The sequence below is a fragment of the Aythya ferina genome, assembly GCF_964211825.1.
Source record: "Aythya ferina genome assembly, chromosome: 23".
NCBI lineage: Eukaryota > Metazoa > Chordata > Aves > Anseriformes > Anatidae > Aythya > Aythya ferina.
The window spans coordinates 996,428-1,014,858 of record NC_140321.1 but is presented as its reverse complement, the minus strand read 5'-3'; the positions used below and the strand labels follow the sequence as shown (position 1 = coordinate 1,014,858).

The 18,431-nt window shown below is 48.0% G+C and overlaps 1 protein-coding gene across 5 annotated transcripts in view; it reads right to left on the bottom strand.

Annotated features, from left to right (window-relative positions):
* The window catches only part of ASIC2 (acid sensing ion channel subunit 2), a 577,174-nt gene extending 572,057 nt beyond the window's left edge, over positions 1 to 5,117 (bottom strand). For all 5 annotated transcript variants that reach the window (XM_084496116.1, XM_084496115.1, XM_084496118.1 and 2 more), the window contains exon 1: positions 4,278 to 5,117. In XM_084496116.1, the coding sequence (XP_084352242.1) occupies positions 4,278 to 4,841 (564 nt within the window). In that variant the 5' untranslated portion in view covers positions 4,842 to 5,117. The remainder of the gene's footprint in view (positions 1 to 4,277) is intronic.
* Positions 5,118 to 18,431: the final 13,314 nt, after the last annotated feature.

The window sequence follows — 18,431 nt, the reverse complement described above, 5'->3', positions numbered from 1 at the left end:
TTTCTATTTATTTATTTATTTTTGAGGAAAGTGGAAGTTGTATAATAGAAGATGAGAATGGACTAATCAGCCTAAAAAGCAAAAGCTATTTACTAAATAGTGGCCTCATGTGTACTCTAGAAAGAATGGCAGAAAATATATGCATAGAGAGTGACTGATAGATTGACATAAACTTGTGTCTCAGAATAGAAATATTCACATCAAATGCTCTCCATTATGTGGACACTGTCTATCAGCAAGAATGTGTATTGAAAACAAATGAGTTGTACGCTTCGATTGTCACAGACATGGAAAATAAATAGACACCCGGCAACAAAAGCATAGCAGGCACAAGCTAAGTTATTGTGTTACCTCTGAAACGAGATGGACGTGTGGGGAAGCACATGCTACAATTTCTATTTATCAAATGACATGACAGAAAAACCTTAACGTAGTGGGTTTACATGGCAAGGTTTTGGTAGCAGGAGGCCATACTGGTGGCTTCTCTGAGAAGAATCTAGAAGCTGCCCCATGTTAGGTAAGGGCCCTGCTGCTGACTAGAGTTGAACCAGTAAGTGACGTTGTTTACACCTCTGTGAGAGAAAGGGGAAAACAAACAAACAAACAAAAACAAACAAAAAAAACACAAACAAAACAACAACAACAAAAAAAAAACACAACCAACCAATCAAACAAACAAACATGGCTATACAGCAGCTGGGAGAGAGAGAGGAGTAAGAAACAGTATTTTCTCCCCCTTTCTCTTTGAGGAGGGGGAGTGAGAGAGTGAGTGTGGTGGAGCTCAACTACCCACCTGAGTAAAACCACCACACTTGCTCACATACCAAAATGTGCAGTCACTGCTGTATCTTGAATCATTCAGGCAGGGCTTGACTGCTGGGGCTAATTTTCTCAGCAAGTTGGGACTGAGATATCCTATTCCCCATGCTCCTCATATTCTAGATATCTGCAACCCCACCACGCCATCTGTCATTCTCCCTTTTCCCCATGGGGTGAAACAGTTTTCATAGATTTTTCTCCCCTGTTACTCCATGTGTTTGCTGTGCCACCCACAGAAATTCTCCTGCAAAGTCCCCTTGCCACTGCTCAGTTCATCCCATATTGGATTGGCAAAGGACCACAAGCCATGACTGCAGACCCAGGAAGGAGGCTTCGGTCCAGCACACTCATAGAGATAACCAGAAAACCACAGCTGTGTGTCTAGGGCTGACGAGTCACAGCTTTATCACTCTCAGCAGCAGTAGGTTGGGAAGACTTTAATGTCATGTTGAGCAGCATGAGCACAGCTCCTCCAGAAAGATGCCATCTGTGAGGTCATTTTCAATTGAGACCTCCTGGAAGGAGCAATGTACAAAAAAAAAAAAAAAAAAAAAAAAAAAAAAAAAAAAAAAGAGGGAATTTCCTCAGCTGCTGCTGTTGTTATCAGGTTTTCCTCCTCCAAATACAATAAAGGAATAGGTTTGCTGAAGCTCGTTCTGCCAATTTCTTGTTCTTTATTACCTTGCCTACAGCATTATCTTATCTGCTGCTCAGTACATTGCCATGCCAGTTCAGGAATCAGCACATGTTCTGCTAAGTCCTTGCTGTTCCCTTTGGATGTATCTCTGCAGAAAAGCTTAAAGGACTCATGCCTCTGAGCAGGCCATAATATGGGGACCTGTTGTCTGAAAAGCATTAGACATCATCTGGGGAGAAGGAACATTGAGTGCAAGGAGAGCACAGCTCAAATCCTGTTAAAAAATCTGCAGTGGAGAACTGGAACACGGAAGTGGAGGAGGGAAAGTAAATTCAAGTTTTCAGTGTGCCAGGGCACTGCCATGTTTTCATGGGCATCTGCTTTCCCATGCAGCATTGCATACAACACACATAGGTACATACTCTAAGTGGGACAGGTGACCAGCTGGCACTACTGCACTAACTTCCTCAGGAGCATCTTATTGCAGAGTTTTCTGCTTTGATGCAGCTTCCTACTGCAAAACTCCTACTTCTTCTCCCAGCTGCATGAATTTGGGGAGTATGGAAAGAGAGAGCTGAAGTTCTTCATCAGGATGACGTATTACAAAACTGTTCTGGGATTTACACTCTCTGCTTCCTGAGAGGAAAGAAATCAGCCTTCAGTGATGATGCTTCCCTCTTTCCAACTGGCAATGCAGCAGAATGGATAAGCTGCCACACAGTCTGTACACAAAGTTGCAACAGGTTGTTGATGATTAAACACAAAATTCCTCCAGAACTGGAGGTTCTGATTCAGCACAGAGGCAGTTCAAAGACCTTAACAGCATGCTCCCTCCAGAAAGATCTATTTAGCATTTAAGCAGGCTTTTTTTGCTGTCTTTTGTCTCTTAGAAGTACAGTCTAGAAGGAAAACAAGGCTGTTGAGTCCCTTTTGAGCACAGCTCCCTGGATTTCCCTAACCTAAGGGAGTGCCTCAAGTCAGTGAGACTGGAAAACCTAATTGTGCTTTCAGCATCTCCTTTAACATATTTCTCTGTGTTAGAAAGGTGTAGAAGACAATGTCTTCTGTATCATCTAGGATCTGCTTTGCATAACGGACTAAAGTGTTTCACTGCCCTGTTTCTGAATCTCTGCAGTGCTTTGACAAGGACAAGAGCTGTCGGCCCATATGTTTCTAGCTGGCCCTAACCTGATTTAGGAGAACAGGGATTTATTTAGCAGCCAGGGAGAGTTTAACCTTTCTGGAAACTGCTGTGGAAATAAAAAACATTGTTTCAGAAGCAGCTACCTCAAAAACTAAGTGGCCATGGAGATTACAGTTCTTGTTTCCTAGGGAAGCTAGCAAGAGCTTCTGTCTCATCTGAGAATGAGACCTACCACCCTACCTCTGCTCAGATCTGCCCAAGAAGCAGAAGAAAAGGAGCAGTTTGCCTGTATATCCAGTCCAAAATGGGTATGGCATCAGGGTTATGCACAGGCAACAACTGAGACATCAGACAAAACATTCCTGCTCAGACATTGAAAGAGAGCACAGTCCAGGTAATAGCAGTGACTCTGGAGCATGAATCAGTTGGACTCATTTGCTGGGGGATCCAAAAGCATCAGAGACACAAAATACTCTCTTCTCCTAAAACCAGACCAAAATCCTACTGGCAAACATTACGAAACCTGTTACAGCCCCTGCCTATCTGCAGGACATGGAGCAGAAAAAACAGCATCGCTCCCAGAGAAACAGTGGGCTGAGATCTGTCGGCATTGCTGACTCCAGGGTCATCAAGCCCCCAGCCAGGGCATGCCAGGGAGAATCAGTGAGAAGGAGCCAGCCAGCTTGGGCTAAGAGCAAAGTACAACTTAGCCTCATCCCATCCCTCATGCCTGCAGCTCTGCTGAGGCAGGATTCAAGACACCGGTTTGGGGGGAGCAGCCCCTTCTGCAGCCCCTCTCTCAACCAGCAGTGCATGGGTGGGATCGCCTCTTCCAAGCAACCTACTTTTTCTTCCTATTTCACTCTGACAATGCCTGCCAGCTGAGATGCCCATGCCAGCCTGCACTGCTTTCAGGGTGTCACCCAGAAGCCATAAGCTGAGCAGTGTCTGCTGCCTTCAGGATCCTCAGGCTACCCAGCACTCTCCACCTTCCTGCCAGCCTGAGAGCAGGCTGACATAAGAGCAGAACCTGATTTCTTTTCTTCTTTATTTTATTTTTTCCCCTTTTTCTAAAACAACACCAAGAAGGGACCTGGTTGCTGGCCACACTGCAGCAAACTAGGATTTATGAGCCACAGCCACAATGAACAAGCAGAAAAATTCCCCTTCCAGTTAGATCAGAAGCCACAATTTCAGCAAGGGTGCAAACACCCAAGGAAATACAGTTGGCTTATGGATGTTGCTCAGACCATCCTCAAATGCCTTCCAGTCTCTCTGGCCTCTTTCCAGCCCTCTCACTGACCATAGCAAGAGACCTCACAAGCCCCCTTAGTTGCTCAGCAGGACCCATCTGATGCCCCAGCTTGCCCACACCAAGCCCCCTGGGAGCTGTGTGTCTCCTGAAAGATGGATGGTGGACCTGCTGCAGATCCCTTGCTTGCCCCCACATCACCCCATGCCATGCTTGGAAGAAGCAGAGGAAGGACTCCAGCAAATAAACTTCAACTCAACAGGATACCTCATTCTCCTCTGCCATGCCAGAGCCTGACAGACACTATCTGCTCATTGCACCATGCTGACGCAGGTTGGTCCGTGACATCCTAGCTGTCCTGGTCCTGCACCAGCACCATCCACACACCCAGAGTAGAGAAAAGCAGAACATCTGCTCATACTCACAGTTTTGAAGTCCTCATGGTTGCACTCTTGGCCTTTGAATTTGCAGTACAGCATCATATCCTTCAGATCATGGCCAACCCGTGCCAGGAACTCCTGCATGTTGAAAACTTTTGGTTTATACTGCTTAAAGTTGGCCTTTTCTTGAAGGATGGCCAAGACGGCCGGGTCAACCAGGTGAGGGTTGGGGATCTGCAGGTTTACATCGAGCAGGGCCAGAAGCTCTCCAGCATGGTACAGGTCATTGGTGGTGAGCCGGGAAAAGCGAAACTCATTGAGGTTACAGATGGTGACAGCGGGGAAGACCAGGCTGTTAGTCATTACCTCATCCACTTTGGTCACATGCTGGTAGGAGAAGTAGAAAGCCACTCGATCTGAGCTCTCAACCAGGAGGAGCCCCAGTGAGCCCACAAAGGCCAAGGTCCAGAGCAGGCGTCGGATGGTCATTGGCCCGTAGACAAAGACATGACGGATCCCATGGAGCGTGGAGGTGTTGGCAAAAATCTGGATACTGGAAGGCTGCATGCTCCCCATGCTGCCCTCGCTGGTGCTGTCCTTCAGATCCATGAAGAGTAGCTAGTGAAATCCTGGCACTGCTTTTTGGGTCAATCTGTAGCTGGAATTGGGATCCGTATCTCTCCCCTCCCCTCTGGAAAGTAATCAAACCCTTTTAGGGGAGAGAGAGAGGAGACAAGTCTCAGGCCAGCTGCTCTGAGTTTATCCCACCAGCTCAGCAGTACCTTTGTAGGAGTAAATATTTATACAAAAATCCATTCAAACTCTATCTCTTGATTTCCTCGGTGCGATAAGAAGGGCTGGTTTTATTTAGGGAGACACCAAGGTGATGTGGAAGAGATGTGGGTGGGAAGTGAAAGCCGAGCCAATAGAAATAAAGTCCTCCCCCCCCTCCCCCCCCCCGCCCGCCACACACACACATGCACGCACGCATGCACACACACACGCACCCGAGCAGAGATGAGATTAAGCAAGAGGGAGAGTTTAAAACAAGCAGAGGCAGCTCAAAGCCTGTTAACTAGTGCGTAAAGCCCAAGGATGTCTCTACCCGGAGCTGATGGCTTGCAGCGCAGCAGGGCTTTCAGACCAATCGCACCATCCTTCCTGTGCTCTGACAATGCTGCTGGATTTGAGCATCTTTTTTCCTCCCCACCCTTCTGGCTTGGGCAGGGCTCCAAGAAATACGCCTCCTCCCCAGAAAGCCACCCTGTGCTGCTGCCAGTGTTATTTCCAAGTGTTTCTCTCAGGGAAAGCTGGGCAGCTAATTCAGTGGGAGAATGCAAGAGGAGTAAGAGAGGAAAAAGAGAGGGAGGGGAAAGGTTAAAAAAAAAAAAAAAAAAAAAGCGGGAGGGGGGAGGGGAGGCAAAGCTGCTCAGTTTCATGCACGCACATCCACATGCAGAGCAGAGAAGGGTGGATAGCATGAAGCCTTTCCTCTGCTGTGCAGCAGCTCAGAGAAAAAGAAAAATAAATCAGAAGAGGATGGAAAGGGGAGAGGTGGAAGGGGAGAGGAGCTGCAACACCTCTCCTCTGTCTTAGAGCTTCCCTGCACTTCAGAACTCCTGGCAGGCGAAGTGTGAGAGCTGTGAGTCATGCATCAATCGGAGCCCCGCATCAATTGGAGCCCCGCGGCAGGGTGAGATCCCAAGGAGGGCAGGGCTCAAGGGACTGCAATCGTACTCCCCCTGGCTCCTGCCCACTGGTGGGTTCATCAGTGTCCACATCTTGGTAGGACCAGGGCTGCTGTTCCAAGCAGCACCTGTGGACCCTGAGCTCAGGATTTGGAAGACAGTCAGACAGCAGCATCCAGATTTTTTTTTTCTTGCCTCTGGAAGGCAGTTATGATGGATGCATTCAGGAAGCTGCTCCTAGATATGGGTTCAGATGGTAGGTTTGGAGGAACAGGGATGTTGGGGGGCGGGGGCAAATTGGGAAAAGTTTCCTACCTAAAAGATACTGCAAAATCCTGCAACAATGCCTCCAGCCATGATAGCAGCCTTACTGCACACTGTAGGAGATAGGAATGAGCAGGGTTCAGCCCTGCGGCTGAGCAGGGTCTGGGGTAGTTCCATTCCACATTTGCTCTGTGCACAGCCTGTTTTTTTTTTCCTGTTTTTTTCCTGTTTTTTTTTTTTGTTGTTTGTTTGTTTGTTTGTTTTTTTTTTTTTTTTCAGAGATCCAGAAGAGAAAAACTGTCTCTCCATACAGCATCCAGCAGTATGGCAGGTGAGCATCTCGGAGGCTGTGGTGGCACTCAGGAAGTGACATTCCCAGCTCAGATGAGGTGGGAACAGAGGGTGAAAGCACAGACAGAGCCTGCCACAGTCTGTGGTGTGACACCCAGTGACTCTCAGCCACCTGTGAAGATATCTCAAGGGCAGACTCAAAGATTATCCAGGGTAAAATGAGCCCAGTTTTGGTCCTGTTATCATCAGAGTAGACTCTGAAAGAGCCCCACATTTTACATTTGGCCCATCAGCTGCTTTATCTCCACCAGTGGACACCTGAGTCCCTTCAGGGACATCAGCCAACATTACCATGAGCTGCCCTGTCCTCCCTTGATGCTTTTCACCTTGAGATAACACCAAAATGAGGCAGTTTCTGCTTTTGCTACAAACAAAACCACATCTGGCCCTGGCAGCCAAATCCCAGCTGTGTCATCTCCCAGCCTAAAGCATCCTGTTGGAGCATTTCTCAGGCTGAGCTACGCAACTTGACACAGGCAGTGCAATGCTGGTCTGTCCATTTTACACCAGGGAAACTGAGGCAAAGAGATGCCAAAGGACTTGTGAACAGTCACCCAGAAAGCCCTTTCTGTGGCTATGAGCTGAATGTACTGCTAGGTCTTTCAGAGTATCATAATGGTTCTCTGAAACCTTAGGAGCCTCCTGTATCTTGCCCTGTACTGTCCAGGAGGGGTGGAGAAGACACCACAGAGCAGATCCAAGCAAGGTGTGAACCAGAAGTAAGACAGCTCAGGGCAGAGGGGCTGTAGCACCAGAACTGCCTCCCATCCCTCTCACCATCTCTCCAGGGCAGAGACAAGATCATTTTCCCCCTAAAAATCCCCTGTCAGGAACAGGCTTCCTTTCCCCTGCATTGCCATCCCAGCTACAAATCTCTCTCTTCTCCTACCATCTGCGTTATTTGGCCTGATGTATTAATGCTTTCATTTATTCACCATGCACACTGCCTTTAAAATCCTGTTGTCTGTAATTGATACCGTATATCCATGTGCTGCCTTTTATTATTTAACTACACAGAGTTCTTTGGGTGCAGTCTGGAGGAACAACCACTGTGCCTAGAGTTGCTGCATGGTTGTAGCACAGACTCACGGCTCTTCTGCATCACTGGTGGGGCTGGGGCTGGACCACAGGGCCCCGGTGCCCTGCTGACAGCCTGGGTCTGGTTGTCCCCAGGGGCTGGCATTGGCCAGGGTGTCCCTAGAGCTGAGGAAGGTAGCTCTGGTCATGCCTGGGGCTGTGTTTTGTGGGGTGACACTGGTGAGGATGTGTGGCACAGGCTGCAAGTGATGGTTGGGGTGTTGGCACCTCTTGCCAACCATATCAGTGGCCTCTCTGCGTGCAATGTAAAGACAAAGCATCCTGGCCGGTCCCACAAAAATCTTCAGGATGTCAGACCCCAGCTAAAGATACCTGTGCTACCCTCCTTTGGGCAGCTGGGGCAGGGTGCTACATCCGTTGAGGCTCACAGCCCAAGCTCAACCCCAGAATATCTCTTGAAAATCTTGCTGCTTCAAACGGGTTCTGAAAACAAGGGATAGGCAGAGCCAGAAGGCAGGAGCCTTAGAAAAAGCCCCTTTTCCACCCCTTAATAGCAGGGAGGTAGGGGTGCAGTGATGGAAGGGGATGGCAGGGCTAGGGTGGCCGAGGGACACGGGGAGAAAAGCCTGATCCTGTTTCATTGCACAGCCTGCGCCTGCCCTCTTGTGTCTCAAGCACATCCTGCAGTGCTCAGCGTGAAGGCTGCCAGTGCTGAAACATGGGAAATGGGTTTATTGGGGAGGGAGAAGAGACTCCAGCATCACCTGAGCCCTCCTAGAAGCATGTCCCAAGTGAATGGTTTACATTGGGAAAGCCAGGAGGGGTCTTGAACACAGATCAATAGCTTGTTTTTAAAATAAAAGGTGGTTCCTTGCTCCCCTGCATGGTTCAGCACACCCTGGGCAAGACCCCTCCTTTTAGCACCAGAGTTTGCTGTCAAAAATTGGTTTTATGGTTCCCTCTGGACTCGATGGGTAAAATACTAAAGAAAGAAAGAAAAGCAAAGAGCACTTCGGTCCAGCAAAGCAGTTCGCCTTCCCTGGCCCAGCTGCAGATCCAGATATCCTGGTTGCACAGGAATGGTTGCATCGGGCAAAGGGAAAATGTTCCCATCAGTGTTTCAGCTTCATGGGAAGCTGCTTTCACCACATCTTCATTGGCTCAAGATGACTGTAGTTCTGTAAGTCTCACTTCATTTCTCAGCCTTTACTCCAACCGTTTTGGAGCCTCTTGTCACCTAACTGCTTGTTGCCAACAGCTTCAAGCTACTGGGGACCCATAGCTCCATTTAGCAGAGAGTATTTGGCTACTTGAATGAGTCTTCCTTTCCAAATGGGAACATAATGTGGAATGTTGATGTTTCCCCTGAAATTAAATCTGATCCCTTCCAAGGTAGCTTTGGCTCAACTAAATAGCTGTTACTATGTATTAAAAAATCAAAAAATTGTTTGGGTTTCAATGTATTAAATATTAGGCTTGGATTTACAATAGGGTATAAAATGAAAGCCATTAAAAAGAATATAAACTCTCCTTGAAAGAAAACCAAAAGCATTTAAATGGCTGCATATGTCAAACACCTTCTAAAGGAAGGTGTTCAGAAACAACAAAATTCTTATTTATTTTTTTTTTTACCACTGCCCCAGAAAAGATGCTGATAAAAATATAATATTCACAGAGATGCTGTTGAATCAGTGTTTTCCAGTGGAAGAACTCTTTTGAGGGAAGATTTCTCCACCAGACATGTCTGGTATCCTCATGCAGATATGACCTTCTGGGATGTCTTCCTCCTCCTCCTGCAGAAATGCTAAAGCACCTGCACCTAACAGCTCATCACTATTGATGCTATCAGCCTCCAGACCTCACTGGTGACAGGGGAAGAGGCTTCTCCTGCGCACAGAGATCACTCCAAGCCCAAACCAACCCAGAGTTTGCAAACCAACTGAATTACATCTGCAGATTTTATTACAGAAATGGAATATTGGATTTGAAGCAGTGTTTTTCAGTAGTCAGAGCCTGTCCCACTTGCTCTGACATTCCCAGCACCTCTGCAATAACTTGGATTTATTAGCTCTCTCTGGGGCCATATTTATCTACTGGGCCTCCAGCTCCATCCTCACATGCCATTGCCATGCTGAGGGATGCTGAGCAAGCCAAGATGTTTTTACATTACAAAATGAAGGCAATGCTGCTTCTAGCCTGTGTCTTGTGCTTGGATATTTGGGAATGAAAAATGCAATGTATGAAAATTTTCCTCTGGCATTTCCCCTTTTAAATGACCCCTGGAATCAAATACTCATTCCCTGTTAAGCTTTACATGATTTTGTTTTGACTTGTAGGTGTTGGTTCTGCTTGTTCTTTGAAAAGCCTATGAAAGCACCTTGAATTACTCAGAAATAATTCAAGTTTAGGGGCCATTCCAGGTGCTTCTGTCTGGATAACACCAGGCATTTACACTTTTTGGCACATGAAATAGGCAAGGAAAACTCACTGAAATATATAATATAGTTATAATATAATTATAATAAATATAAATCCGTAAATATCTTCATCACCTTTTTTCTATTTTTAAATTCTCCTTCAGTGCTGGCATGGCTCCCAACTCAAACTCTCCAAAGAAGGCAATTTTCACAGGACTACGATTCAGAATAATTAAGACAAAGAATCCCACAAACTAAGAACCCAGCTTTTTATTACTATGGCAACGTTGTTTGTCTTTCCTCAAGTGACTGAACTGAGAAAAAAAAAAAAAAAAGAAAAAGAAAATCAATTTAAAAAGCAATTGTTTTTCCTGTTGCCAAAGGAGCAAAGCTGGGATGTGAGTTGGGGGTCCCAGCTCCCAGCAGACACCACAGAGGCCCTAGTAAGGATCTGCTTTAGGATGAGCTGATTTGTTCCCTGGGTCTGGTTGGGTCAAAAAAATCTCCAGGGTATTCAAAGGGAGTGGAGAGAGCTATGCACAAGGAGACCCCCACGGAGGGTCCTGAAGGGGGATATTCCCCATCAGGATATCAGCACATCCCCCATGCTGATGTAACATTTGCTTTGGGAAGTGCTTTGTATAGGAAACTCAAAACATCTGAGCAATTTACTCTAGTGACGTGTTCTTGTCAGAGGAAAAGAGAAGCTGATGTTGATACAAAAGCTTCAATCATTTGAGCAGAGAGAGAGGGACTTGGCTCTGCTCCCGGCATGTCACTGTCATGAGCAGCTTTCAGATCCAGCTTCAAGCTCCTGCTGAGCGCCACAAGGACATGTCAAGATTTCCCAGCCCTAAATGACTTTGTTCAGCCAGCAGGTAGAAAACTTTTGCTTGTATCAAGAGCAAATCCCAGCTTGAATCATTAGAGTGAATTAATAAGGCTGCTCAGGGCTGTTATAACGGAGGTGTGATTCTCACTGCTGTTCTCCCATCCACTTCCTCTCACTGGTGCTGGTGGCCCTGGGATGTGACACTGGCAATGCCAGCAGCATGGTGGTGGTGCTTGGTCCCAACCAATGCAGAGCCAGGAGCTGTGCCATGATTATGGCATGAATTGCGCTCAGCCTCTGCCTTTCCAGAGGCTTCTGGAGCTTGGGTTAGGTCTCTGGTGATGCACTGGAGGACAATATGAATGCAAGACAATGTCAGTCTTGGGAGGTTTACTTTAAGCCTGTTTCAACTTCATTTGGCAAAAATTGTTCCATTTCCATAAGTCAGTGGTGGTCCTCATTATGGGATTCTGGAGGGCAGCTGGACTTAAAAAAGACTCCCCAAACCTCTATGTATTGTGGGGACCAATCTACATGTCTAGCTGAGTCCCCGACACCATTAAACATCTTGTTATGGAATGAGAGATAGATAAGGAAGGGGAGAAGAAGTCTACTCACAGTGTCTGCCTCCCAGGTCTTATGCTACTGCCTGCACATATATCAATTTGTTTTTGCTTCCCGGTGTGCTGCAGGGGCCTAATCCCTTCCCTTCCTTGGGGGTGTTGGATGACTTAGTTGATGTTTATTCAATGGTCTATGAAGCAGCTGTGGACAGGGACTGTACCAGATTATGGTATTTACTCTTCAGCAAGATTATTTCCATGCCAGAGAGGAGCTGTTCCTGAACTGAAAATACAAATGTCATCCTAAATCTTTGTCATTTCTGAAAGGGAAGAATAGATTAAATTTCTGTATTCCTTTTGGATATAATTTAAGTCAGAGCAAAGTGATACAGCAATAGCTGCATAGAGCAGAGTTTTCCCTTTGCAGAACTGAGCTGTACAGGCTTTACTGCTCAGTGGAGCTGCCCAGACTCCCTTCATGTTGCCCAGTATGTGACAGGAGAGGGCCTTACCGTATGCCTTTTGCTCTTTTGGAGCAACATCATGCCAGGCAACTTTCCAGTGTACTCATTTCTGTACAGTTCTTGCAAAAAATCCTTGTACCTGTGATACTTCTTGGGGTGCCACAAGTCCCAATACCTGGTTCTACCAAACCACAAGGCAAGCTGATCTTAGTGTAGAGCACTTTAAATTAGCTTGAGCTTTCATAAAATGGGGCTGTAATCCAGCCCACCAAGAGAGGCATGTTGGCTCAGTAATTATCATAGGTATTCATCCAAGGTTGGTAGAGAGACACATGTAGATTGCATGATTCTTTGTGTGGGCTGGGGAGGACATGGGAGAAGCCCATGGTACAAAGACCTGCTGATGGTTACACAGAAACCATCCCAGGAATCTTCTAAGTGGAAATGTTGTGGGTGTCTGGGGAGTAGAGGAAAATCATATACACTTGCCCTGTTCATCACCTGTAGGCATCATCATATGGCAGCACAGGAGAGGGCTGGATCCTTGATGAGCACATTGAGATCATTCATGTTCTGGCCTCCAGGAGCTGAGTGAGGAGCTGCTCAAACATTTGCTGTGCTTGTCTTTCTCCATTAGTGGGAGAAGCAGGAAGACAGGGAGTTTCACTGAGGTCCTATGTAACCTTAAGAGAGAAGAAAGGCTCAGAAAAACTGAAGCAGAGATTTGCCTATTTTCAATGTGGAAAAATGCAAACTGGGCTCAATAGATTTTTTTTCAAGATTTTCATGTCAAATACTGTGTCCAAATTTACAACACCAAAAGAAAACATCACAAATTAAAACCAAAAGGAGAAGGACCTAAGACCTAAATTGAAATGATCTGTTCATCTGCAGTTGACTTTTCCTGCTTGATATTTCAGACATCCCAAAGAAATGAAAAACAACTCCCTCTGGTGTCAGTTATTAATAAATCTACTTGTGCAGTCTGGGCTTCCTGACCCAGCAGTAAAAGGTTTTGCAAGTTTACACTGACCTGACCAGACAGCATCACTCTCTTTCTCCTTGATGTCCATTGCTGGCATTCCATGCTAACTTCATGCCATGGTGATTGTTCCCCTCTGTCTACCCTCTGGCTCCAGCCCTGCTGTCTTTGCTGGTCTCCTCTCTATAGGAGGAACAGAAAGCTCACTCCAGAAGATGGAGGAGCAATTGCTTTTCCCTGGTTAATGGCATCAGGAAAACAAACAAACAAACAAACAAACAAAACAAACAAACACAAGCTGCTGAGCACTCTCTGCCTGTGGGTGTGAGCTGTGCTGGCCTGGCTCGTGAAGCAGGCTGGTCCTGGGTTTGCAGAGACATGAGTGACTCCTTTGAAAGAGCATTTAAGATGAATTACCAATCAGTGGAAATGTATTTTCAGGTCAGCCAGAGCTATTTGAATGATACATGGGCAAAGAAGTCTGCCAGAAAAATCAAATGAAAACAAAACAAAATAAAACAGGGCGTGGCGCGTCGAAGGGCGTGGTGCAGCAGTTCGCGCAGGCAGGGCGAGCGGGGGGCCCATCGTCGCTCTGTTGCAGCTGCCTCTCCCTTCGGTGCTTGTAACCTGCTTGCGTAGAACCTGACCATGGTATCAACCAGGCAGAAAACCGTGGCCTCCGCATCTCGTGCGGCATCTCCAGCCACGGTCACCAGTGTGGCTACTCAGACGGAGGGCTCGCGGAAACACGCAGCCGTCCAGGTCCTGGGCTGCAGAGTGTGCCCCAGCCTTCTGTCAGTCTCCGACAGCAGTGGTGGGTATGCCTGTGGGAGGTGTGCCCAGGTTGAAGAACTGCTCAGCCAGGTAGCGGAGCTCCGGGAGGAGGTGAACAGGCTCAGGAGCATCAGGGAATCAGAGATGGAAATTGACTGGTGGAGGTGCACTCTACCCTCTCTGAGGCAGGCTCAGGAGCCTGCCACAGCACAGGCGTCTCCTGTTATGCAGAAGACGGAGGTTCCCTCCTCCTGCCAGGCAGCGAGAGGAGACCTAGAGGCGTCTCCTTTCAAGGGGGGGAATGGAGGCAGGTGCCTATTCGGGGTGGCAGGCGAGCCCTCTCTCTGCCCACCTCACCTTCTCATCTACCCTTAAATAATCGATATGAAGGACTAGAACAAGACAATCTGAATGACAAAGTAGATAAAAACCCATCCCAGTTGGAGGGGGCGCCTAAGACAAGGCGACCTACACATCGCATTGCCACATCATCCTTCAAAAAAGAAAGAAGGGCTATTGTTATGGGGGGCTCCCTTCTGAAAGGGACAGAGGGACCGATATGCCGACCGGACCCAACCCGCAGAGAAGTCTGTTGCCTCCCTGGGGCTCGGGTGAGAGACTTTGCCAAGAAAGTCAAGCGCCTGGTACGTCCCACTGACTACTACCCGCTACTGGTCTTTCAGGCTGGTAGCGATGAAGTAGCAAAGAGAAGTCCGAAGGTGATCAAAAGAGACTTTAGGGATTTGGGGCGACTACTTAGAGGATCAGGAGCGCAGGTTGTGTTTGCCTCTGTCCTTCCGATAGGGGGGATCGAAGCTGAAAGGCGTGCTGTTCACATAAACTCGTGGCTTCAAGACTGGTGTGACCGGCAGAACTTTGGGTTCTTTGATCACAGGAAGGTCTATGCTACACCGGGCCTGATGGCACTGGATGGGATGCGCCTCTCTCGGAGAGGGGTAAGGATCTTTGGTCAGGAGTTGGCAGGGCTGATAGATAGGGCTTTAAACTAGAGTCGAAGGGGGAAGGGGCTAAAACCAGGCACGCCGGTGAAGACCTAAGGGATGGTACGCTAGAATCAGAGGGGCTGTGTGCCAGTGAGGTCCTTCAGTCAGATCCACAAGGTGCTGAGTGTAAGGAGACGCACCTGAAGTGCTTCTACACGAACGCACGCAGTATGAGGAATAAAATGGATGAGCTAGAAGTCCTGGCCCAGTCCCGCAACTACGACATCATTGGCATAAGCGAAACCTGGTGGGATGAGTCCTGTGACTGGGGTGTTGCGATAGATGGTTACAGGCTCTTCAGGAGGGACAGGCAGGGTAGGCGAGGTGGTGGGGTGGCGATGTATGTGAAGCAGGGGCTGGACTGTGTGGAACTTCAGGTCGGCAATGGCAAAGTTGAGAGCCTCTGGGTAAGGATCAAGGGATGAACGAATAAAGGGGATGTCATTGTGGGAGTCTATTACAGACCGCCTGGCCAGGACGATAGTGCCGATAAATTATTCTTTACAGAACTAAGAGAGGCCTCGAGATTAACTCCCCTTGTCCTTATGGGGGACTTCAACTTGCCAGACGTTAACTGGGAGTGCCACACGGCTGACACGAGCAAGTCCAGGAGGTTCATGAAGCACCTAGATGATAACTTCTTGGTGCAGGTGCTAACGGAGCCAACTAGGAAAGGTGCCCTCCTAGACCTGTTGCTAGAAAACAGAGAGGGTCTGGTGGGAGATGTGGTGATTGGTGGCCGCCTTGGTCATAGCGACCATGAAGTGGTTGAGTTCAAAATTTACAGTGACAGAAGGAAAAGTGCCACCAAAACCTCATCCCTAGATATGGGGAAAGCGGACTTCAGGCTGCTCAGGGAACTAGTCAGCAAGGTCCCCTGGGAAACTGCTCTTGAAGGCCTCGATGTCCACCAGTGCCGGTCATTCTTTAAGCGATGCCTCCTAGAAGCACAAGATCAGGCAATTCCTAAATATCACAAGTCAGGCAGGTGGGGCAGGAGGCCGGCGTGGCTGACCGGGAACATTCTAATGGAGATTAGGCGGAAACAGAGAGTGTTTCGCTACTGGAAGGAGGGCCAGGCGTCATGGAAAGAATACAGGGATGCTGTTTGTGTTTGTAGGGAGAAAGTTTGTGTGGCCAAAGCACACCTAGAGTTGAAGCTGGCTGTGTCTGTGAGAGAAAATAAAAAGGGTTTTTTTAGATATGTGAATGGAAAAAGGAGAACTAAAGAATACATAGGGCCGCTCCTTGATAGGGAAGGTCTCCTCACAGACGATGACATAGGCAAAGCAGAGACGCTTAACACCTTCTTTGCCTCTGTCTTCAATGCCGATGATGGGCTTCGGGACCCAGGGTGCCCTGAGCTGGAGGACCGGGATGGTGGGGATGACAAACTCCCAACCAACCCTGAACGTGTGTGGGATTTGCTACTCCACCTGGATCCCTACAAGTCCATGGGTCCGGATGGGATTCATCCCCAGGTGCTGAAAGAGCTGGCGGACGTCATCGCGGAACCTCTCTCAATTATTTTTCAACGATCCTGGGAATTTGGAGAGGTCCTGGTAGACTGGAAGCTGGCAAATGTTGTGCCGATTTTCAAGAAGGGTCAGAAAGAAGACCCTAGCAATTACAGGCCTGTCAGTCTCACGTCAGTGCCTGGTAAAATCATGGAGAAGATGGTTCTCGAACTTATTGAGGCGCACCTGGGGGACAAAGCAGTCATTGGTCCCAGCCAGCATGGGTTTGTGAAGGGTAGGTCCTGCCTAACTAACCTGATTTCCATTTATGATAAGATCACCCGTATGGTGGACCAAGGGAAACCAGCTGATGTGATTTTTTTGGACTTCAGCAAGGCTTTTGACACGGTTTCCCCTAGGATCCAACTGGACAAAATGTCCACCATACAGCTAAATAAAAACATCATACGATGGGTGAGCAATTGGCTAACGGGCAGGGCCCAAAGGGTTATGGTAAATGGGGCTGCGTCAGGCTGGCGGGCGGTCACCAGTGGGGTCCCTCAAGGCTCCATTTTAGGGCCGGTACTTTTCAATATTTTTATAAACGGTCTGGATGTAGGAATAGAAGGTATTTTGAGCAAGTTTGCTGATGACACCAAACTTGGAGGAGTTGTGGACTCAAATGAGGGCGTAAAGGCCTTACAGAGGGATCTGGATAGGTTGGAGAGCTGGGCGATCACCAACCGCATGAAGTTCAATAAGAGCAAGTGCCGGGTCCTGCACCTGGGACAGGGAAACCCTGGCTGCACGTATAGACTGGGCGATGAGACGCTGGAGAGCAGCCTAGAAGAGAGGGATCTGCGGGTCGTGGTAGACAGCAAGTTGAATATGAGCCAGCAGTGTGCCCTGGCAGCCAGGAGGGCCAACCATGTCCTGGGGTGCATCAAGCACAGCATCGCTAGTAGGTCAAGGGAGGTGATTGTCCCGCTCTACCCTGCGCTGGTGCGGCCTCACCTCGAGTACTGTGTGCAGTTCTGGGCACCACAGTATAAAAAGGACATGAAACTGTTGGAGAGTGTCCAGAGGAGGGCTACAAAGATGGTGAAAGGCCTGGAGGGGAAGACGTACGAGGAACGGCTGAGGTCACTGGGCCTGTTCAGCCTGGAGAAGAGGAGGCTGAGGGGAGACCTCATCACAGTCTACAAATTCCTCGTAAGGGGGTGTCGAGAGGCAGGAGACCTTTTCTCCATTAACACCAGTGACAGGACCCGCAGGAACGGGGTTAAGCTGAGGCAGGGGAAATTTAGGCTTGACGTCAGGAGGGGGTTCTTCACAGAGAGGGTGGTTGCACACTGGAACAGGCTCCCCAGGGAAGTGGTCACTGCACCGAGCCTGTCTGAATTTAAGAAGAGATTGGACTGTGCACTTAGTCACATGGTCTGAACTTTTGGGTAGACCTGTGCGGTGTCAAGAGTTGGACATGATGATCCTTAAGGGTCCCTTCCAACTCAGGATATTCTATGATTCTATGATTCTATGATTCTATGTTGATGAAGGAGAATATGAAGACGAAGGAGATGATGACGACGAAGGAGAATAGAAGATGACGATGAAGGAGTAGATGACAACGAAGGAGAAGATGACAACGAAGGAGAAGAAGATGATGAAGGAGAAGGAGAAGACGATGGAGAAGATGACGACAAAGGAGAAGGTGATGACGAAGGAGAAGATGACGACAAAGGAGAAGGAGAAGATGATGACGAAGGAGAAGAGAAGGTGATGATGAAGGAGAAGATGACGACGAAGAGGAAGATGACGATGAAGGAGAAGATTACGACGAAGGAGAAGGAGAAGATGAAGACGAAGGAGAAGAGAAGGTGATGATGAAGGAGAAGATGACGACGAAGAGGAAGATGACGATGAAGGAGAAGATTACGACGAAGGAGAAGGAGAAGATGAAGACGAAGGAGAAGAAGATGATGAAGGAGAAGGAGAAGACGATGGAGAAGATGACGACAAAGGAGAAGGTGATGACGAAGGAGAAGATGACGACGAAGGAGAAGGAGAAGATGACGACGAAGGAGAAGAGAAGGTGATGATGAAGGAGAAGATGACGACGAAGGAGAAGATGAAGATGACGATGAAGGAGAAGATTACGACGAAGGAGAAGGAGAAGATGAAGACGAAGGAGAAGAGAAGGTGATGATGAAGGAGAAGATGACGACGAAGAGGAAGATGACGATGAAGGAGAAGATTACGACGAAGGAGAAGGAGAAGATGAAGACGAAGGAGAAGATGGCGAAGAAGGAGAAGATTAAGACGAAAGAGAAGGTGATGACGAAGGAGAAGGCGAAGAGGATGATGA